General features: G+C 34.8%; 2 protein-coding genes across 6 annotated transcripts in view; one reads left to right on the top strand and one right to left on the bottom strand.

Moving 5' to 3' along the window:
- Positions 1-5,483, top strand: part of LOC107589054 (low density lipoprotein receptor adapter protein 1-B-like) — a 36,976-nt gene extending 31,493 nt beyond the window's left edge. Inside the window, exons 8-10 of one of the 4 annotated variants that reach the window (XM_016277364.1) lie at positions 611-645; positions 3,121-3,149; positions 4,552-5,483. In XM_016277364.1, coding sequence (XP_016132850.1) covers positions 611-645; positions 3,121-3,149; positions 4,552-4,598 — 111 coding nt within the window. In that variant the 3' untranslated portion in view covers positions 4,599-5,483. Of the gene's footprint in view, positions 1-610; positions 646-3,120; positions 3,159-4,551 lie in introns of all 4 variants that reach the window. The other 3 variants (XM_016277365.1, XM_016277363.1, XM_016277366.1) reach the window with 3 other exon arrangements.
- Positions 5,484-12,602: 7,119 nt separating this feature from the next.
- Positions 12,603-23,268, bottom strand: part of LOC107589087 (fibronectin type III domain-containing protein 4-like) — a 33,129-nt gene continuing 22,463 nt past the window's right edge. Inside the window, exons 5-7 of one of the 2 annotated variants that reach the window (XM_016277417.1) lie at positions 20,725-20,814; positions 16,228-16,361; positions 12,603-12,835 (exon numbers count right to left, since the gene is read on the bottom strand). In XM_016277417.1, coding sequence (XP_016132903.1) covers positions 12,794-12,835; positions 16,228-16,361; positions 20,725-20,814 — 266 coding nt within the window. In that variant the 3' untranslated portion in view covers positions 12,603-12,793. Of the gene's footprint in view, positions 12,836-15,921; positions 16,144-16,227; positions 16,362-20,724; positions 20,815-23,268 lie in introns of those variants that run through there. The other variant, XM_016277418.1, reaches the window with a different exon arrangement.

The raw sequence follows: 23,268 nt of genomic DNA, 5'->3' as shown, positions 1-23,268 counted from the left end.
CAGGAGAGCTTTCAATCAATAAATGGGAAAAAAAGTAACTGGCGTTACTTATTTGAAAAAGTAACTCCGATATTTAAATTAAAAAGTAATGCGTTACTTTTCTAGTTACTTGGAAAAAAAAAGTAATCTGATTACGTAACTCATGTTACTTGTAATGCGTTACCCCCAACACTGGTCAGCAGTGCCTGTCCTGTTGATATAGCGCATAGTCACCACTAAATGGCATTGTCTGCTTAAATACAATACTATTGATTGAACACATGACCACTAGGTGGAGAGCGGCCTATTTCCAGTTTAGTTGCCAAGGTCTGTTTTATGAAAGATTGGATCTGCCAAGCTCTCGGTCTGCACACCGTGCTCAACTGTGCCTTTGTTAATTACTTTTCAGCTGTGGTTGAATTCCATTCACTGCTCAAGCAGGTTCTGAAACCCAACTAGGACCCTCAGTCTGCTGTTCTCAGATAATGACTGTCTGTCACAGAAGATACTGTAGATTAAGTTTTTACAGCATGCTGGTGCTGACAGATGCTCTGTGAATCTGTGTGTCTGATGTAGATGTGATCTGTGATGGTTTTTCTTACATGGGTTTTCTGTGTTCTTTTATTTTCAGGATGCGGAAGATGGCCTCGATGATGCGTTTTCAAGGTAAGTTTGTGTTCCCTTCTGCTCACACATAGTCAACCTGACTATGTGATCCCCAACACATGCGATCAGAGATTTCAGAGATGTAGTGCTTATTGTCACTACTTGCGCTTTAAAATACAATCACATACATATACAAAAAAAGAAAAGATCTTACTGTGGTAGTAAAAAAAAAATATCTACACTACCGTTCAAAAGTTTGGAGTCTGTATGTTTTTTTTATTAAAGATGTCTCTTATTCTTACCAAGGCTGCATTTATTTGATCAGAAATACAGTAAAAATGGAAATAGTAATTGTGAAATACTGTTTTAATACATACAGCATCATGACTTCAGTGTTCAGTGTCACATGATCCTTCAGAAATCATTCTAATATGCCGATTTGCTGCTCAAGATTCATTCATTATTATCAGTTTAAAACTGTGATACATTTTTGTAGGATTCTTTAACAAAAGATTTGTATTTATTTGAATTGAAAGCTTGTTTTAACATTCTAAATGTCTTTACTGTCACTTCTGATCAATTTAAAGTCTTTGCTGAATAAAAGTATTATTTTCTTCTTTTTTTTAATCTTACTGACGCCAAACATTTGAATGGATTCACTTGTGTTTGTTCTAAGAGCATTTTATCTGCAATGCGGCTCAGGAAATGTCTGAATACAGCATTTGAAAAGAGATGATTTCCCCCGAGATGCACTAAAATTCTTTGTTTATTAGCAAGAGGCAAACAGGCTGATTTGCTTCCTTAAAGACACCAGGAAATCAAAATGTGGGTTTTTCTAGCATATCATCCAGGTGTGTGTGTTAGTTTTGAGGCCATCTGTATGCTGATGTGGAACTATTTGTAAAATATTTGCCTCATTTAATCAGCTAATGTGTTCACGCTCCCTCAGGTGTGACATTATGTCTCATAAAGTGGAGATGGAGCGAGATTCGCTGAAAAACATGAACTGCAGCGGCTCTGGTTCAGATTAATGGACGTGGAGAATCATTTTATTCTGAGTGTCTCTCCATACACAGTTATTGATATCAATTTAAACAGAACCCTGGAAATGAGTGCAATGATAAGTTGGAGTTATTCACGTTTAGCAAGTATTCACGTTTTGCAAGGACAGCAGCAGATGGCATGTAAAGAGTTCATAATGACAATTTTCTGTGAACAGTTAAAGCTGTTAGATACATAAACAAGAATTACCAAAATAATAAATATGTTCTTATCAGCAGATTAACAGATAGTGAAACTGGCAAAGTGGAAAAAAGACAAAAACAATCTGTCATTGCATTAATTTTATAATTGTATAATAATTAATTAATCAATTCATTCATTCATTTTATATTTGATTAATAATACATCATTTTTATAATGTATATTTTAAATTAAATGATTAATCTAAAATTATAATCTGCTCTGTAATTGGGTGAATGTTATCATTAAAAAAATAACAAATTAATATTTTGTTAATAATTCATATTTAAAATGTTCATATTTTATTAACGATCATATTTTATTACATTTTTATAATAAATAATAATAACATATGAATATTTAAATTAATTGTAAAGTAAAATATAAAGATGAATTATAATATAAAAGTATAATCTTTTCTGTCATTGGATTCATTTTATATTTAGAATATAATAATACATTTATATTTTTTTAATAATTAATGTTTAATTTTTATAATTCATGTTTAATTGATAAGAATTATTCATGTAAAAGTATAATCTTTTCTGTCATTGGATGAATTTTATAATTAAAACAGAATAAATTGATATTTCATTAATAATTAATGTTTTTTATAATAAATTACAATAAATAAATAAACAAACAAACATTTAATTAATTAGAATTATTGATATACAATTATAATCATATTCAATTAATGTACAATTATTATTTGTTTTAATTTAATTACATTTTTAGTTTTTTGGTAGATTTGTATGGACATCTTTAATGGGGCACCAAGCAATAAAATCAGTGCTTTCTTTCCTTAATGCTTAGGAACTGATTGCTTACTGAGTTACAAGTATTCTTATGTTGTACAGGGATGTGCTTTCTATTCAGTGTATTTTTAACCTAATACAAGTCATTCTATGATTGCTTACCACATTCTCTGCTGCAATAAAGTTGTAACTGGTTGTGATGCCAATGCATTACTGTGACTTCATTACTTTCATACAGCAGGTCAGAAACAGCACTGTCATCCTGCCAATGGAATCCATTATTATAACTAATGTAATGGGCCAAAGGACCAGGATTCTCTAAGTGAATCAGATGAGGCGAATCCAAATAGTCAGCTCTTTCCTTTCACTGAGCATGAAGCAAAAAAACACAATAAAAACCATAATAATAGATCTAGATCTCCACTTGCTGACAAAGGCTGCTATAGTTTGAACAATGGGATGCTGGGAAGGATGTGATGGTTTAACCATAGCTTACTGTCAGCATGTGTCATGCTCTCTCTCACCTGCCACGCAGCAATATGGAGGTGGAGGAGATGGACGCAGGTAAGTGAGGTGAGAGAAACCGTACTGCTTAATGATGAGCCTCAGTTATCATCAAGCCTCAGCCAGAAACTAATATCATTACACTTCAGACAAGCTTCACACTTACAGTAGTTTCCTTCATGGTCACTGCCTGACAAGATTAATGTGCTTCACTTCAACACAAAAACATACAACAGGGTTCCCAGTGAATTTTCCTGAGCTTTCAAGTCATTTGTGATTACTGGATAATAATTTAGAAAAATTGTTTTGATTCCAACTGATTCGCTAATAAATGATTCTGTTCACTTTCTTCACCAGCTTGAATGATTCACTGAAAAGAACTGACTCGAACAAATTATCGCTTGTCCAATATATCTACAGTACTGTTTAAAAGTTTAGGGTCGGTAGTTTTTTTCTTGTTTTTTTTTTAAGCAAGGATGAATTAAGTTGATCAAAAGTGACAGTAAAGATCTTTATAATGTTACAAAAGATTTATATTTTAAATAAATGCTATTCTTTTAAACTTTTTATTCATCGAAGAATTCTGAAAATGTATCACAAAAACATTATACAACCGTTTTTAACATTGATAATAATGTTTCTTGAAACACTGAAAATGCATCTTTGCCATCACAGGAATAAATTATATATTAAAACATTAAAATGTGATCCCCAACACATGCGATCAGAGATTTCAGAGATGTAGTGCTTATTGTCACTACTTGCGCTTTAAAATACACTCACATACATATACAAAAAAAGAAAAGATCTTACTGTGGTAGTAAAAAAAAAATATCTACACTACCGTTCAAAAGTTTGGAGTCTGTATGTTTTTTTTTTTAAAGATGTCTCTTATTCTTACCAAGGCTGCATTTATTTGATCAGAAATACAGTAAAAATGGAAATAGTAATTGTGAAATACCACATTAAAATATTAAAATTAAAAAGGATTTTTAATTGTAATTTTTTTTTTTTTTTACAATATTACTGTTTTACTGTATTTTTCATGAAATGAATGAAACCTCGGTAAGACACCTTTGTCAAAAACAAACAAAAAATTCTTACTGACCCCAAACTTTTGAACGGTAGTGTAGCTGATAAATTATTTAGAACTATGCATGCAAAAGTGTATATTTACTCAAATAAATAAATACAAATACATTATAATAAAATGATTTTTCCAAAATTTGAAATTCCATAAAATGTCCAGGTTTTCAGTGACTGTGGGAACCCTGATTGTCTTCCCTAAAGTTTTTTTTTTTTTTTGCATGTGCACCTTTCACATCTTTCGGTGTAAATGTATTTGTAAAATTGAATTTAATCCACAAAATAAAAGTTTCCGGAGTTAGAAAAATTAAAAAACTAGGAAACATAGTAACACAAAATGAGAAATAGTAAGGATTACTCTTCCTCTCTCCGTCAGACTGGCAACATCCCGCAGCAGAACCGTGTCTGAGGATGCAGCTGTGAGTCCAGCGGAAGAAGATCTCCTGTCCTTCAGCAGCGAGGACTCAGACTGAACACACACACACACACACACACAAATCACTCTCACCAGCCTATCAGAAAGTGTCCTGAACACACAACACACCCCAGCACTGCACACAACGTGCAACTTATGCCTCAGTGATGGACTCATTCACACAACTGCCACTTAAAACAGCAACAATACCACAAAACAGCAGCATAGACGTGCATGATTCAACTATAGAACTCTTGAATGCCAATGTACTTGCATTATAATACTGTAAGTTCAGGGTAAGTACTTGACAACACAACATGTGTGAAACTGCATGTTGTTATATTGTATTCACGTGTTTATGTAAGTAGATTTGCTACATATACCATGTAAAAACTGTAAATCACATTGGTGCTATATTGTAGATACTTGGGTTATATTATTTAAATATACAATAACTGCAAACATGTACTTGAAAGGGAGACCAAATGTACATTCCACAAAGAACAGATGTCTGTCCTTCAGCCCAGCATTCTTCAAATCAACTGAACAATCCACTGCAAAGCTCTCAGACGAGTGTGATTAAACATCAGAGGATGTACAGTACTAGAGCCGCATGTGTTAGGGAGCTATAGTGAACGTTTACAAATATAAGGATGTAGAATTGTTCAGGACTGGCATTCTGAAGCACTGTAATTCAATTTCAGATACATATTGTGGGTCAGGGTGACGTTTGCTTAAGCAATCATTACAGAAACTCTTTTCTGTGATCATTACATTTTGAAATATTTTACAAAGGCCTCAAAACACTTCTGAATTTCTTTCTTCTTTAGGATTCAAAATAGTCTTGTGTAAAATCCTTTCACACTGGCCTCCAGCCACAAGTGTTAGATTTATTATTATATTGTCATCAGTGAAACGTAATTAATGTTAATTATTTTTTAAATACATGCAACTTCATACATTTACGGACCTGGATTTTTTTCTCTCTTTTTCTTAAATGATTTGGTTAAAAATAAAAATCATATTCTGATGTTGAACAGAAAAGGCACAATAATTTATATCTTACTTTTTTCTATAGATTCTGCCATTTCTTGGCTTTATAAGAACTAAAGAATATTACATTTGCCTCTCAGAAATGAAAAATGATCTTTTTCCCATGAGTCCCAATCAGTCTCTAGCAGCTAGCGTTACTGCCATTCTGCCCTTTTTACATTATATTAAAATGCACGCTCAGAAATCTCTTCATCATTCTCTGAAATCATTAAATGCTCCATCTTTGAGCCTCAATGGCTCTGTCAGCTTTTTGTTGTTTTGTGCATTTTTGAATATGCAGTATTTCCGCTCAGTATTACAGATCAAAAATGTTTAACCATTTTCTTTTCTGCTGGAAGTGGAATAAGTTTTAATTTGATCGAATATATACTGTAATGGCAGTGTCTGCTGTAGCTAAAGGTCTTAGTTCAGTTAGTGGTGTTCTGGTTATTTTGATTAATCATATTGAATCTGTCAGTGGGTTAATTATTAATGTTTTTCCTGATTTGACTGTTTATGCATTTCACAAAAAAATCACTGTTTTCTGTGGAAGGATTTGGGACACTTCCAGTGTCTTTAACATTTGCAACAGCCGTAGTAAAAACTCATTTCTGAAATGATTTCTTAAATATTGTTCAATCAGTATATAAGATTGTGTGTGATTTTATAATGTGTTTTATTTTGTTATTTGTTTATAGTAAAAAAAATTGGTGCTTTATAAAAATCTATGCAATCTATGTTTGGCTTTGTACACATACTAATCTTTATTATTTAAACCATTGTGAAACCATAATTGGTGAAACCATAATTGAGCTGAAGAGGTCATTTGCATATATACATAAACATTGGTTGATATTTAATTATGTATAATAAAATATTTGTTCAAAAACACAATAGTCTCATATCTTGTGATTTTAGCAGTTAATGAAAAAGTAGTGCCATTAGGATATTTCTATATCGAGACAATGTAGATTTGAGTCTTTGTTTTGAATATATTGTTCATTTGATTAATTCTCTAATGTTTTGACAATGTTAATGACTCTAAATGTACTTTGTTTGGTGGTTGAATGCACCAATAAATGACTTCCCACTTCATTTGCACGTCTGTGTTGAAACAAACATTAGGTTTGGGTTTTATATTCTCTCATACACCAAATATGCTATAATGCCATTAAGAAGGCAAGAAAAAACAAACTTACATCAAGTCATTCATTATCTTTATTAAAACTGATAAGGAGAAATAGAAGATGAAATCAACTAATTTAAAAGAGGAGCCACTGAGAGCATAAATGCAAAATTATACATGCACTTTTCATCATTAGGTTTATGCTGTCTTTATATTCTTAAAACAACAATAATTCAGATTCAGTCAGGATATTCTTTTTTTTTTTACACAGATTAGCATTTAGGTACATTATTCAGGTTTTAGGGTTTTAAAATGATAACAGTGAAACAAAACTAATTAAATAAGCAAATAAATATTACTAGTCATATTTACGATACATAAAAACTGTTAAAGAAGGTGAAGAGATGAAGCTATTTGCAAGCAGAGGGATTTGACATAAATCTGTTCTCTCTAATAAGCAGAACAGACACAATTCCACCACATCTACAGACTAATAAGGGCACAGCCTTAAAGAAATATGTGAACAAATGTGCACAAGCTCTGGCCATCCAAGATGTAGATGAGTTTGTTTCTTCGTCGGAACAGATTTAGAGAAATTTAGCATTACATCACTTGCTCACCAGTGGATCCTCTGCAGTGAATGGGTGCCGTCAGAATCCTTGATCAGTGTATATTTCTCTCCTGAATCAAACAAGATGCCTTATGGAGAAAAACGTCTTGATAAATTTATTAGAAACATGCAGGTTTTCGCTTCACAAAATGTGGATTACTTGTGGATTATCGTGATGTTTTTATCAGCTGTTTGGTCTCTCATTCTGACGGCACCCATTCACTGCAGAGGATCCATTGGTGAGCCAGTGATGCAATGCTAAATTTCTCCAAATCTGTTCTGATGGAGATACAAACTCATCAACATTTTATAAGGCCTCAGATTAATTTTTGGGTGAACTATTCCTTTAATCTAAAGACCTGCTTCTGTACACATCCTTTCAGACCACGAGAGCTGCATGCACAAACAAAACACAAGCTAATAAATTAGTAGAAACCCTGTCATATTTCAGTACCATTACAAAAATACACTTTCCTTCCTTTTCTATACAAGAGAAAAAATCCCAGATTTAGTCTGATATCTTGCAGTAAGAGTTTTGGGAATTCTCCATCCATCATAAAATATAGACATCCAGTCATATGCGCAATGTACGTTATTTACAGTCCCAGTAGATAGCTTTAATATGTGTATATGGGTGGGCCGATACAGCAGTGTAGCTGATGGGTTTTTGACCGTGTGGTGATCCATACTGTCATCCTGATACTGCGTCGGAGGGCATGACTGACGTCTACGATACTCCCATCACACCTCGATGATGTTGATCGATGGCACAGACTGGTGGAACTGCAACAGACAGGAGGACAAAAAAAAACAGAAGAGTGATTCTCCTCCGAGGGGCCCGTTTCATCAGCGCCTGCAATCGTTTGTGTGGCGGTCTGGGACACGATGGCTTGCTGGATGGATAGAATGTCGCTGGATATATTTGCAGCTTGAGATTATTGTATATATGGCTGTGAGCACTAAGATGTAATGCACACGGAGACGAATGCACATCATTTTTTGCTCTGTAGCAGTGCAGTATGTCGAAATTGAGGCCATTTGGGTTTTGATACGGGAGAGGACATCATCAAAGGGTCTGATATTGATTTTATCATGCGTCTAAAAGGCCTGGTTTTTTGATGTGTTATAAGGACTAATGGCGGCACAGAGTGGAACGGGTGAAATGTGAAGCATCTGTCCTTGTTTTATTGCTCTGAATTTCCTACGGAGAAAGTGCCAAGTGAAGAGCTACAGGAATATGGGAAGGATCAAAGGCACATGGTGGTTTTCCTGAGATGGTTTATTTTAGAAGTAGGTCAGTAGCTCTGGTGTTTGATCCACAGGACTTATTATGTTGAAAAGTCTCTGATTCTAAAATTAAACATCATGCATAATATTTTTCACTTTCCTCTCTGTCTTCATGGATGCTACAGAAAGTAGTAAATATTATGATGGCCTTAATTATTTTAATTACAGTTATAATTAGTATTAGTTAGGTGCTGTTCTATAGGGTTGGTTAAAAATATTGTTTTTCAGATTAATCTTCAGTTGAACAATTTTGATATTCTTAAAATCCCAAAATTGGTCTGCATGCAAATGTATTTGTATTGCACTTCGTAATCTGGGCCTTTTAAAATGATTATTTTAATAATTTACAGTTCTTCATAAATTTGCAGAATATGAGCAATCTGAGATTTTTCCCAAAACTTTTTTGAGAATATTTTCAAAATAAGAGCATCATTAAAATTGCATGTTATTTTTTATTCAGTACTGTCCTGAATCACATAAATGTTTACGTATAGTCCACAAGACAAAATAATAACTGAATTTCAGTTTTGAGGAGTAACTAGTTACACGTGTAACGGAATTACGTAATTTAATTTCAAAATAAATGTAACTGTAATCTGTCTGTGAAAAAAAATGTGTAATTAAATTACATTGAAAATCTATACAAAGGGGGTTACATTTGAATATTTTCACACACATACAGATATGATTGATTTCTTTCCCAAATTGCAGTATGAGACACCAATGTTTCAGGAGTTTAGGACACAGAATAGGACACATGCTTATTCGATAACTATTTTATTTTCTATTTGGGTTTATGTATATGCTTTATTTTTTAAGATGAACTGCCCCCCCCTTGTTAAATGACAGTGTTTGCTGTCATAGCTATGTACAGTGGGGAAAAAAAGTATTTAGTCAGCCACCAATTGTGCAAGTTCTCCCACTTAAAAAGATGAGAGAGGCCTGTAATTTTCATCATAGGTATACCTCAACTATGAGAGACAAAATGAGAAAAAAAAATCCAGAAAATCACATTGTAGGATTTTTAAAGAATTTATTTGCAAATTATGGTGGAAAATAAGTATTTGGTCAATAACAAAATTTCATCTCAATACTTTGTTATATACACTTTGTTGGCAATGACAGAGGTCAAACATTTTCTGTAAGTCTTCACAAGGTTTTCACACACAGTTGCTGGTATTTTGGCCCATTCCTCAAGAGCAGTAATGTTTTGGGGCTGTCACTGGGCAACACGGATTTTCAACTCCCGCCAAAGATTTTCTATGGGGTTGAGATCTGGAGACTGGCTAGGCCACTCCAGGACCTTGAAATGCTTCTTACGAAGCCACTCCTTCGTTGCCCGGGCGGTGTGTTTGGGATCATTGTCATGCTGAAAGACCCAGCCACATTTCATCTTCAATGCCCCTGCTGATGGAAGGAGGTTTTCACTCAAAATCTCACGATACATGGCCCCATTCATTCTTTCGTTTACACGGATCAGTCGTCCTGGTCCCTTTGCAGAAAAACAGCCCCAAAGCATGATGTTTCCACCCCCATGCTTCACAGTAGGTATGGTGTTCTTTGGATGCAACTCAGCATTCTTTCTCCTCCAAACACGACAAGTTGAGTTTTTACCAAAAAGTTATATTTTGGTTTCATCTGACCATATGACATTCTCCCAATCCTCTTCTGGATCATCCAAATGCTCTCCAGCAAACTTCAGACGGGCCTGGACATGTACTGGCTTAAGCAGGGGGACACATCTGGCACTGCAGGATTTGAGTCCCTGGCAGCGCAGTGTGTTACTGATGTAGCCTTTGTTACTTTGGTCCCAGCTCTCTGCAGGTCATTCACTAGGTCCCCCCGTGTGGTTCTGGGATTTTTGCTCACAGTTCTTGTGATCATTTTGACCCCACAGGGTGAGATCTTGCGTGGAGCCCCAGATCAAGGGAGATTATCAGTGGTCTTGTATGTCTTCCATTTTCTAATAAGTGCTCCCACAGTTGATTTCTTCACACCAAGCTGCTTACCTATTGCAGATTCAGTCTTCCCAGCCTGGTGCAAGTCTACAATTTTGTTTCTGGTGTCCTTTGACAGCTCTTTGGTCTTGGCCATGGTGGAGTTTGGAGTGTGACTGTTTGAGGTTGTGGACAGGTGTCTTTTATACTGATAACAAGTTCAAACAGATGCCATTAATACAGGTAAAGAGTGGAGGACAGAGGAGCCTCTTAAAAAAGAAGTTACAGGTCTGTGAGAGCCAGAAAGCTTGCTTGTTTGTAGATATAATATAATAGATATAAATAATACTTATTTTACCGAGGAATTTACCAATAAATTCTTTAAAAATCCTACAATGTGATTTTCTAGACTTTTGATTTTATAATGTGTTTTATTTTGTTATTTGTTTATAGTAAAAAAATTGGTGCTTTATAAAAATCTATGCAATCTATGTTTGGCTTTGTACACATACTAATCTTTATTATTTAAACCATTGTGAAACCATAATTGGTGAAACCATAATTGAGCTGAAGAGGTCATTTGCATATATACATAAACATTGGTTGATATTTAATTATGTATAATAAAATATTTGTTCAAAAACACAATAGTCTCATATCTTGTGATTTTAGCAGTTAATGAAAAAGTAGTGCCATTAGGATATTTCTATATCGAGACAATGTAGATTTGAGTCTTTGTTTTGAATATATTGTTCATTTGATTAATTCTCTAATGTTTTGACAATGTTAATGACTCTAAATGTACTTTGTTTGGTGGTTGAATGCACCAATAAATGACTTCCCACTTCATTTGCACGTCTGTGTTGAAACAAACATTAGGTTTGGGTTTTATATTCTCTCATACACCAAATATGCTATAATGCCATTAAGAAGGCAAGAAAAAACAAACTTACATCAAGTCATTCATTATCTTTATTAAAACTGATAAGGAGAAATAGAAGATGAAATCAACTAATTTAAAAGAGGAGCCACTGAGAGCATAAATGCAAAATTATACATGCACTTTTCATCATTAGGTTTATGCTGTCTTTATATTCTTAAAACAACAATAATTCAGATTCAGTCAGGATATTCTTTTTTTTTTTACACAGATTAGCATTTAGGTACATTATTCAGGTTTTAGGGTTTTAAAATGATAACAGTGAAACAAAACTAATTAAATAAGCAAATAAATATTACTAGTCATATTTACGATACATAAAAACTGTTAAAGAAGGTGAAGAGATGAAGCTATTTGCAAGCAGAGGGATTTGACATAAATCTGTTCTCTCTAATAAGCAGAACAGACACAATTCCACCACATCTACAGACTAATAAGGGCACAGCCTTAAAGAAATATGTGAACAAATGTGCACAAGCTCTGGCCATCCAAGATGTAGATGAGTTTGTTTCTTCGTCGGAACAGATTTAGAGAAATTTAGCATTACATCACTTGCTCACCAGTGGATCCTCTGCAGTGAATGGGTGCCGTCAGAATCCTTGATCAGTGTATATTTCTCTCCTGAATCAAACAAGATGCCTTATGGAGAAAAACGTCTTGATAAATTTATTAGAAACATTACTTTATTACTTGTGGATTATCGTGATGTTTTTATCAGCTGTTTGGTCTCTCATTCTGACGGCACCCATTCACTGCAGAGGATCCATTGGTGAGCCAGTGATGCAATGCTAAATTTCTCCAAATCTGTTCTGATGGAGATACAAACTCATCAACATTTTATAAGGCCTCAGATTAATTTTTGGGTGAACTATTCCTTTAATCTAAAGACCTGCTTCTGTACACATCCTTTCAGACCACGAGAGCTGCATGCACAAACAAAACACAAGCTAATAAATTAGTAGAAACCCTGTCATATTTCAGTACCATTACAAAAATACACTTTCCTTCCTTTTCTATACAAGAGAAAAAATCCCAGATTTAGTCTGATATCTTGCAGTAAGAGTTTTGGGAATTCTCCATCCATCATAAAATATAGACATCCAGTCATATGCGCAATGTACGTTATTTACAGTCCCAGTAGATAGCTTTAATATGTGTATATGGGTGGGCCGATACAGCAGTGTAGCTGATGGGTTTTTGACCGTGTGGTGATCCATACTGTCATCCTGATACTGCGTCGGAGGGCATGACTGACGTCTACGATACTCCCATCACACCTCGATGATGTTGATCGATGGCACAGACTGGTGGAACTGCAACAGACAGGAGGACAAAAAAAAACAGAAGAGTGATTCTCCTCCGAGGGGCCCGTTTCATCAGCGCCTGCAATCGTTTGTGTGGCGGTCTGGGACACGATGGCTTGTGGGATGGATAGAATGTCGCTGGATATATTTGCAGCTTGAGATTATTGTATATATGGCTGTGAGCACTAAGATGTAATGCACACGGAGACGAATGCACATCATTTTTTGCTCTGTAGCAGTGCAGTATGTCGAAATTGAGGCCATTTGGGTTTTGATACGGGAGAGGACATCATCAAAGGGTCTGATATTGATTTTATCATGCGTCTAAAAGGCCTGGTTTTTTGATGTGTTATAAGGACTAATGGCGGCACAGAGTGGAACGGGTGAAATGTGAAGCATCTGTCCTTGTTTTATTGCTCTGAATTTCCTACGGAGAAAGTGCCAAGTGAAGAGCTACAGGAATATGGGAAGGATCAAAGGCACATGGTGGTTTTCCTGAGATGGTTTATTTTAGAAGTAGGTCAGTAGCTCTGGTGTTTGATCCACAGGACTTATTATGTTGAAAAGTCTCTGATTCTAAAATTAAACATCATGCATAATATTTTTCACTTTCCTCTCTGTCTTCATGGATGCTACAGAAAGTAGTAAATATTATGATGGCCTTAATTATTTTAATTACAGTTATAATTAGTATTAGTTAGGTGCTGTTCTATAGGGTTGGTTAAAAATATTGTTTTTCAGATTAATCTTCAGTTGAACAATTTTGATATTCTTAAAATCCCAAAATTGGTCTGCATGCAAATGTATTTGTATTGCACTTCGTAATCTGGGCCTTTTAAAATGATTATTTTAATAATTTACAGTTCTTCATAAATTTGCAGAATATGAGCAATCTGAGATTTTTCCCAAAACTTTTTTGAGAATATTTTCAAAATAAGAGCATCATTAAAATTGCATGTTATTTTTTATTCAGTACTGTCCTGAATCACATAAATGTTTACGTATAGTCCACAAGACAAAATAATAACTGAATTTCAGTTTTGAGGAGTAACTAGTTACACGTGTAACGGAATTACGTAATTTAATTTCAAAATAAATGTAACTGTAATCTGTCTGTGAAAAAAAATGTGTAATTAAATTACATTGAAAATCTATACAAAGGGGGTTACATTTGAATATTTTCACACACATACAGATATGATTGATTTCTTTCCCAAATTGCAGTATGAGACACCAATGTTTCAGGAGTTTAGGACACAGAATAGGACACATGCTTATTCGATAACTATTTTATTTTCTATTTGGGTTTATGTATATGCTTTATTTTTTAAGATGAACTGCCCCCCCCTTGTTAAATGACAGTGTTTGCTGTCTGTTTCTGGTGTCCTTTGACAGCTCTTTGGTCTTGGCCATGGTGGAGTTTGGAGTGTGACTGTTTGAGGTTGTGGACAGATGTCTTTTATACTGATAACAGAATGTATAAAAGATTTTATACTCAAACAGATGCCATTAATACAGGTAATGAGTGGAGGACAGAGGAGCCTCTTAAAGAAGAAGTTACAGGTCTGTGAGAGCCAGAAATCTTGCTTGTTTGTAGGTAACCAAATACTTATTTTACCGAGGAATTTACCAATGAATTCTTTAAAAATCCTACAATGTGATTTTCTGGATTTTTTTTTCTCATTTTGTCTCTCATAGTTGAGGTATACCTATGATGAAAATTAAAAGCAGAAGTACCAAATTAGAAGGTTTCCTGAAACAGTGTGTCCTGCATCGCTTTTCACGCTTCTGAATATTCAGCACTACAGTAAAATAAATAATATTTTACCTGTTGTGAGTTTGTATTGAATCACAGTCTGTTTGAATCCAAAAAAATAAAAATGTTTACTTTCTGTGGATGTCTATCTGTGGAGTTGTCCTTGCAGGCTGCATGCAATAAAGACTAAACTACAATCAGTGTGGTCTGATTCCCAAAATGAATGATTCTTTTGAGCTGGCTCTTTAGTAAATTGTCCATAAAGAGATACCCTTTTGAATCAGTCTCAAACACTTCTCTGTTCAATTTACAGCATTAGCAGGGAAATAATTTAAATGATCACTGAAACACACCCAAATTAACCAGAACCCGAAACAATTCAAGTGCTTATGAATGGTAAAATCTGTATCGAAGCCCAGTCTGACTGCTCTATATTATTTATAAGCAAAAATAATGATTTTGGGACACTGACACACTTTCTCTTGCAAACTGTTCAGTATTACTGAGTATAGCCAAAAACACACCAAACAGTGAATTGTAGAGTTGTCTGCGCAAATATAAAGCTCCATAGGCTTAGTTTATGATCTCGCAAAAGTGATACAACAGAGAGAGGCCCTGAAGCCTTTCACATGAGTCAGGGAATGCAGGACTGGCCTAGTGTTGACAGACTGACACTCTGGACATTATAGTGTTTGGTCTCATCCTTCACTGCTGGCAGGTTTCATCCGACAAATAACAAAAAGGTTTTATCAATCAGAGGTTTTATCAATTGGCAGTTCTCAATTGGCAGACAGTCTTTGTGAAAAGTGAGATGGATAGCAATCTAAATGCTTTTCTCCTTTCTGTCTTAGTCTTTCTGCAGGTGTTAAAAGTGATTGGGTTGTTTTTCCCTGTCCTCTTAGCTCTAAATGCTTATGCTACACTTTTCATTAAGAGCTAATGGAAAGTATCGTGCCTGCATTTACAGGGAAATAGATTTCTCAGTTTCAACTCAATCTGAGGTTTAAGGCGAATTGTGGGGGAAAAGTATAAATGCATATCTGTTTTGCACTGCAGTTTACAAAACTGGAGATATCTGATCTGATGTGGTGACAAATTTTAGTTGAAAGTTACCGCTTATTCATTTACATCTAATAAGGCATTTTTCTAAGGGCTTTCTTTCACAATGAAGAAAAATCTTTTTTGCACTAAGATGTTGTTCAAATATGACTCTAGATGAAGACTTTGAATAGTTAATTAAAAAATGAAATGTATCTTTCTTTTGAGACAATTTTTCTTTGCAAGAAAAGCTCCTTTTTTCCACACAATGCAAGTGAATGGTGACCAAGGTACAGGTAAGGCAAGATGTTTATTGAATAAAGACTTTACATTCAGTCTGTTCCTCACAAAATGATCACATCGCTTCAGAAGACTTCATAGTCAGATGGACTACTTTCATGATGCTTTTATGAGAGTTTTTAGTCCTTTTTGGAGCTTGACAGCCTTTGGTCTCCATTCAATTTCATTGTAGAGAAAGAGATGATTTGAAGGGATTCTGCTAATCTTCTTCTTCTGTGCTCCACTGAAGAAAGTAAGTCATACAGGTTTAGAGTAAATATTAGAAAAGACAGTTTGATGTTGAGAAAAAGGTTCACAGATGTCCCACCTTGCTCCGCAGCAGACCCCCGCTGTGATGCTCCGGTGTGCTTCTCTCTGAGGATGGTTTTACCTTCTCTTTGCTGTTGCTGGAATCGTTGTCCTTTATTATGTCATACTGCCGGCAAAACAAGGCAATTACGGCTGCAGAAACAGAGAAGACATGGTGACATGGAGTCGTTGTAACTCTACAAAGCTCTGTAGAGACAGACTGATAGGTAGAGTCGCTGAAGCATCCAACCCTAAGACAATTACTGAATAAACACAACTGTGCCTGGTTTGTCTCAATCTCACCTCTGTCTCTTACTGTAAATCGGCCAATTTTCTTAAAGCCATCAATGAAAAATGATACATTAATGCCATTAACCTTTTCCTTAACATTTTGAGATTGGATAGCTTGATTATGAAAACATACAATAACTTTAATTATTCAAATATCATCTCCAGTGGAAAAAACAAAGAGTTACAAAAATCTATTTCAAATAAATGCTGTTTTAACCTTTCTATTCATCAAAGAACCCTGAATTAAAATGCGTCATGGTTTAGTCACAAAGCACTAACTATTGATAATAATAAGAAATGTTTCTTGAGCAACAAATCAGCATACTAGAATGATTATAGTGCTGTCAAACGATTAATCGCATCCAAAATAAAAGTTTTTTTTTACATAATATACAGCGGGTAAAATAAGTATAAAACACGTCACCATTTTTCTCAGTAAATATATTTAGTATTGAACACATGAAGAAAGGGGGGTGGCAAAAAGGCATGGAAAGCCAAGACACCAGGAGAAATCTATAAGTAATTATAGAAAGCAATCCTGCACCTTGTCAGTGGAAATTAATATTAGCTGGTTTAGTCCCAGATGATGGCTTATAAAAAGGTGTCTCTTGACCAAGAAACATTTCATGATGGGTAAAAGCAAAGAGCTCTCGCAAGACCTTCGCAAACTTATTATTGCAAAACATACTGATGACATTGGTTACAGAAGGATTTCTATATTTCTGAATGTTCCAGTGAGCACTGTTAGGGCCATAATCCGAAAGTGGAAAGAACATCATTAAAAAACGGATAGTTCCAGTCCTTGATTCTGATTGGTTGAGCCAAGTTCGAAGCTGTTGTAAATTACTCTACAAACATACACCTTTGTTTACATTTGTGTGTTGCTCGGCAACTACTTTGTTGGAACCACAACCGTTTCTGAGGAACTACATTGTTTAGCGGAAGAATAATGTTTTTATTAATATCATTACACTTTATTTACTCTGTTTTATTTTGTGAAACCTTACTACGTATATATATGGAGTAACCGTTTTATAAAAGCAATAAGTCCCGTGAAGCCCCTTCTTGAGGCGTATTGCTTTATTTCACCATAAACCGGCCATGACCAGGTGCTCCTCGCAAGATTTCTGACAGAGCAGTGAAAAAAATTATCAGAAGAGTTTTCTAAGAGCCAAGGACCACTTGTGGAGAACTTCAGAAAGACCTGGAATTAGCAGGTACAATTTTTTCAAAGAAAACAATAAGTAATGCACTCAACTGCCATGGCCTGTATACACGCTCACCACACAAGACTCCATTGCTGAAGAAAAAGCATGTTAATGCTCATTTAAAGTTTGCTGCACCACATTTAGACAAGCCTGTGAAATACCGGGAGAATATAGTCTGGTCAGATGAGACAAAAAGTGTACTCTTTGGATGCCATAATACACACCATGTTCGGAGGTCAAATGGCACTGCACATCACCCCAAAACATCATGGTGTAGCACTGGCAAAATTCATATAATTGAAGGAAGGATGAACGGAAAAATGTACAGAGACATTCTTGCTAAAAATCTGCTGCCATCTACCAGGATGATGAAGATGAAATGAGGGTGGACATTCCAGTGAGACAATGATCCCAAACACACAGCCAAGGAAACTCTCATTTGGTTTCAGAGAAAGAAAGTAAAGCTGCTAGAATGGCCCAGCCAATCACCTTACTTGGATCCAATAGAAAATCGATGGAAAGAACTACAGATCAGAGTTCATAGAAGAGGCCCACAGAACCTTCAAGATCTGAAGACTGTTTGTGTGGAAGAATGAGCCAAAATCACACCTGAGCAATGCATGATACTAGTTTCTCCATACAGGAGGCGTCTTGAAGCTGTCGTTAAAAACAAAGGCTTTTGTACAAAGTAATAAATACATTTCAGTAAGCGTGTTCAATACTTTTTCCCTGGGTCATTCCATTTTATTACAGAGAGCTTGATTTCTGAACTTATTTGTTTTGTTTTCTTTGTATATATGGATTACTTGGGTTGTTACCGACATCTGGTGAAAATTTAATGTCAACAGCACCTTTAGAAATATATTTACTGAGAAAAATGGTGACGTGTTCAATACTTATTTTTCCCACTGTATGTGTGTGTACTGTGTATATTTATTATGTATATATATAAATACACATACATGCATGTATACATTTAAGAAAAATATGTTATGTTTATATATTAAATATATTTATATATAATATAAATTATATGAATATAAATATATACATGTAAATATATGTAAATATTTTCAAAATATATATTGTATGTGTGCGCATTTGTATATACATAATAAACATAAACAGTGCACACACATATATTATGTAAATAAAAACTTTTATTTTGGATGCGATTAATCCTTTGACAGCACTATTTCTGAAGGATCATGTGACACTGAAGACTGGAGTAATGATGCTGAAAATTCAGATTATTTATTGTTATATTATTATTTAATAATTTATTGAATAGATTATTAAATAAATGCAGCCTTGGTGACCATAAGAGACTAACATTTGACTCGCACACCAACAGATAACATTTTAAGTACTGTATATTAGGGGTGTAATGGTACACAAACATGATGCTTTGGTATGTACCTCGGTTTTGACACCATGGTTTGGTACGTTTTCGGTACAGCAGGGAAAAACTAGACATAAAATAGCTTTTTTTTTATTAAACAAATTTAATTATGAACAAATTGCTCGCTCTTTACATAAATTCAATTGTAATTAAAATTTTCTTAGAGATAAAAATCTACCTCAGCTTATGCTTTAAACTATAGGGAGTCATTTTACATTACTATAAGGCTACAAATAACAACAGAGCCCAAACTTAAATTCAATTACTACTTATTTTAAAATATAATAATCAACACTCAAATAAAAAAAAAACTGTATACAAACATGTAAATTGCACATTTAAGAGATTTTTAATTAATTTCTAAATTATAAAATTTCTATTTGTTGTTGAAAAATAATCATTTACACAGTGGCTGTCATTACAGATTTATTTAAACATACATTAAATAATTAAGACATCACTTACAGGTAAAGTAAAATATAATGAAGTATATAGTCTAATATTTTGCAAAATGCTCTTCTCTGCACTTCATTTCTCTCGCAAACTAATGAGCTGCAGACACTGATGACATGCTTGAGATAAAATGAAATTCTATGTGAGGTTTTGTTTACAAGCTGTTTTATTGGCGTCTTTCCACAGTTGAAACACTGATTGAGCGATTACATGAGGGGTGAGAAGTTCATTCATGTTTATTTCATGTTCAAATTAGAAGTAAAGAGGAAGGGATGATCACGCTCACGTGTGCTCTGCGCTGCTGTTTGAACTGAGGCACCTATTCAGCGATCTGTCACGTCACAAAGAAAAAAATTGACATTATTTGAAAGATTAAATTTTGTTTCTTATCAAAAGTAACAATAAGTTTCCAATTAAGTTACACTCGTGCAGTGGTTAAACCAACGCTGTATTTGTTCGGTACACATGCATATGTACCAAATTGTTTTGTGTACCATTACACCCTTACTTGATATGATATTTATACTGGTTCTATTAAATCGTTTTTAGCATTTCTGTGTGTAAATGTAGGGTGACGGTGTCACTTTTAAATCAGGGAGGGGGGATGCCCCTGCTCTTTATGCTGGGCACGTTCAGCATCCTCTGGACTGAGAGGGGAAGACAGAATTCCTTTCAGTAGTCAAAGCCCAACGCTGCGAAGACATTCCTTGTTTGCTGGAGTGGCAGTTGCAATTGAGCACATGAATTATTTTGTGACAGTGAGGCAGACTTGCTCAGTGCCTTACGCAAGCAGATAAGTGCTCCTCTTTCCAATGACCTTCTCAATATTCAGCCAGTACATTTCCTATTTTATCAGTTTAATGTATATTATGGTTTTTCAAGGCTTTTAAAGCTGGCATGTATAGTGGAATTTTAAGCACCACTTATTTCAAGTGATGCTGAAATTATTCAGGCGAAAAATTAATAACCATTTGCAGATCCAAGACAAATTATGATCCTCAACTCATTTGCTTTTCATCTCTCTCAGAGGTTAATAATTCATGAGGTAATGTCTGCAAGCATAGTTTTTCTCAGTAGGCATAAACAGTCAGAACCGAATTCCTGGACTTGGATGTTATTAATAGAGTTGACACATTTCTTTGAGCTGACATCAGTGTCTCACCTGCCCACATAAGAAGCACCACCACAATGATGATCATCTCTCCTGTTTGCAGGTGTCGAGATTTATCCAGGCCTTGGACAGTCGGGTCATCTGTTAGAGGAGACAGAGGGTCATCAATGATTGATTGTACTTAGACCTGAATGGTCATTTGTAGCTTATACAGTCATCACTGAGCCAACTCTGAAATTAAAAGTGCACAATTTTCATTCTTGCGGTCATGAATCAGAAATTGTGATGATAAATTTTCTATGCACTACTGTTGCAAAGAGTATTTTGTGGAACCTTTTTTTTGTTTGAGGATACTTTAAATAATAGAAAGCATTTAATTAAAAGAACAGCATTTATTTGAAATAGAAATCTTTCATAACACAATAAATGTCTTTACTGTTACTTTTGATCAATTGAATGCGTCCTTGCAGAATTAAAGTATTAATAATAATTTTTAAAAAGTCTTACTGACCCCCAATTTTTTTATGGTAATTTAAATAAATAAACATACATAAATAAATGTAAAATCAAATAATAATAATAATAATAATAATAATAATAATAATAATAATAATAACATAGTCCCGGTGTGTGTGTGTGTGTGTGTGTGTGTGTGTGTGTGTGTGTGTGTCATAATCCAGACCCATTAACATTTGAACAAAGAAAAGAACCCTTTTGGGTTACACTTTACTTGAAGGGGTGTGCATAAGGATTATGAAGGTGTCATGTCAGTCTTATGCACACCCCTTCAAGTAAAGTGTTACCCAATTTTGTTAATAAACACATTTTTTTCAGGGACATTAATTGTAGACCAATTGTAGTTTTTTAACATTAAAATACTACACTACACTTAAATTAGATACCATTAAAAATGTCATGCTTTTAAAATAAGTATAACCTTTTTAAAACTACACTATATAACTTTTATTTTTGTAATTAACAAAATGAAAATATTGAGTGAGTACATTATAAATGCATCTTCCAAACTGTGTTATTGTTTTACCTTTAATTACTATGGTGAGGCTTTAATAACTATTTATACTTCGGGATGGATTTCACTGGAAACTTCATACTTCCGTCAGTTGTCTGTGCATGTTTACGTCATATCCATAAATAAAGATACAAACCATTTGATTCATCTGAACAGAACAGCGAAGCAGAAACTTAACTTGTGTAATGACCAAAACAATGTACCTCTGCTATTTTTATGCTTCAACTACTAGAGGGCCAAAAGTTACGTAGTGTACGCTCACGTGTGCTCTGCGCTGCTGTTTGAACTGAGGCACCTATTCAGCGATCTGTCACGTCACAAAGAAAAAAATTGACATTATTTGAAAGATTAAATTTTGTTTCTTATCAAAAGTAACAATAAGTTTCCAATTAAGTTACACTCGTGCAGTGGTTAAACCAACGCTGTATTTGTTCGGTACACATGCATATGTACCAAATTGTTTTGTGTACCATTACACCCTTACTTGATATGATATTTATACTGGTTCTATTAAATCGTTTTTAGCATTTCTGTGTGTAAATGTAGGGTGACGGTGTCACTTTTAAATCAGGGAGGGGGGATGCCCATGCTCTTTATGCTGGGCACGTTCAGCATCCTCTGGACTGAGAGGGGCAGACAGAATTCCTTTCAGTAGTCAAAGCCCAACGCTGCGAAGACATTCCTTGTTTGCTGGAGTGGCAGTTGCAATTGAGCACATGAATTATTTTGTGACAGTGAGGCAGACTTGCTCAGTGCCTTACGTAAGCAGATAAGTGCTCCTCTTTCCCATGACCTTCTCAATATTCAGCCAGTACATTTCCTATTTTATCAGTTTAATGTATATTATGGGTTTTCAAGGCTTTTAAAGCTGGCATGTATAGTGGAATTTTAAGCACCACTTATTTCAAGTGATGCTGAAATTATTCAGGCGAAAAATGAATAACCATTTGCAGATCCAAGACAAATTATGATCCTCAACTCATTTGCTTTTCATCTCTCTCAGAGGTTAATAATTCATGAGGTAATGTCTGCAAGCATAGCTTTTCTCAGTAGGCATAAACAGTCAGAACCGAATTCCATCAACTACTAGAGGGCCAAAAGTTACGTAGTGTAAAAATGAAGAGGGAAAAAAGTATGCAGAGTGCTGCCAGCCGCTTGTGTGATTAATTTTACTTTTGTTAAGCCCTAAGGATGTATCCCAAAGCTGGTCAATTTGTTACGTAGTGTAAAAATGAAGAGGGAAAAAAGTATGCAGAGTGCTGCCAGCCGCTTATGTGATTAATTTTACTTTTGTTAAGCCCTAAGGATGTATCCCAAAGCTGGTCAATTTCCCAGCATCCCAATCACCACCACCATCCAACCACTGCCTGATCCACCCTGCCATCTGTCTTCATTATTAATCCAGTGTTAAAGGGATTGAATTCAGGCCCATTTCCTCCTCCAAATATCTTTTAACCTGTGTGGAGTTGGTCCAGAGCACCACTCTTCCCAATTGCTGTTCCTTTCTGGATAAAAGCAGCGCTGCCACTGAGACACCTGCTGTCATAAATTCAAAAAGAACGGTT

The sequence above is a fragment of the Sinocyclocheilus grahami genome, unplaced genomic scaffold (genome assembly GCF_001515645.1).
Source record: "Sinocyclocheilus grahami isolate Dianchi unplaced genomic scaffold, SAMN03320097.WGS_v1.1 scaffold111.1, whole genome shotgun sequence".
Taxonomy (NCBI): domain Eukaryota; kingdom Metazoa; phylum Chordata; class Actinopteri; order Cypriniformes; family Cyprinidae; genus Sinocyclocheilus; species Sinocyclocheilus grahami.
This window is presented reverse-complemented; position numbering and strand designations above follow the sequence as displayed.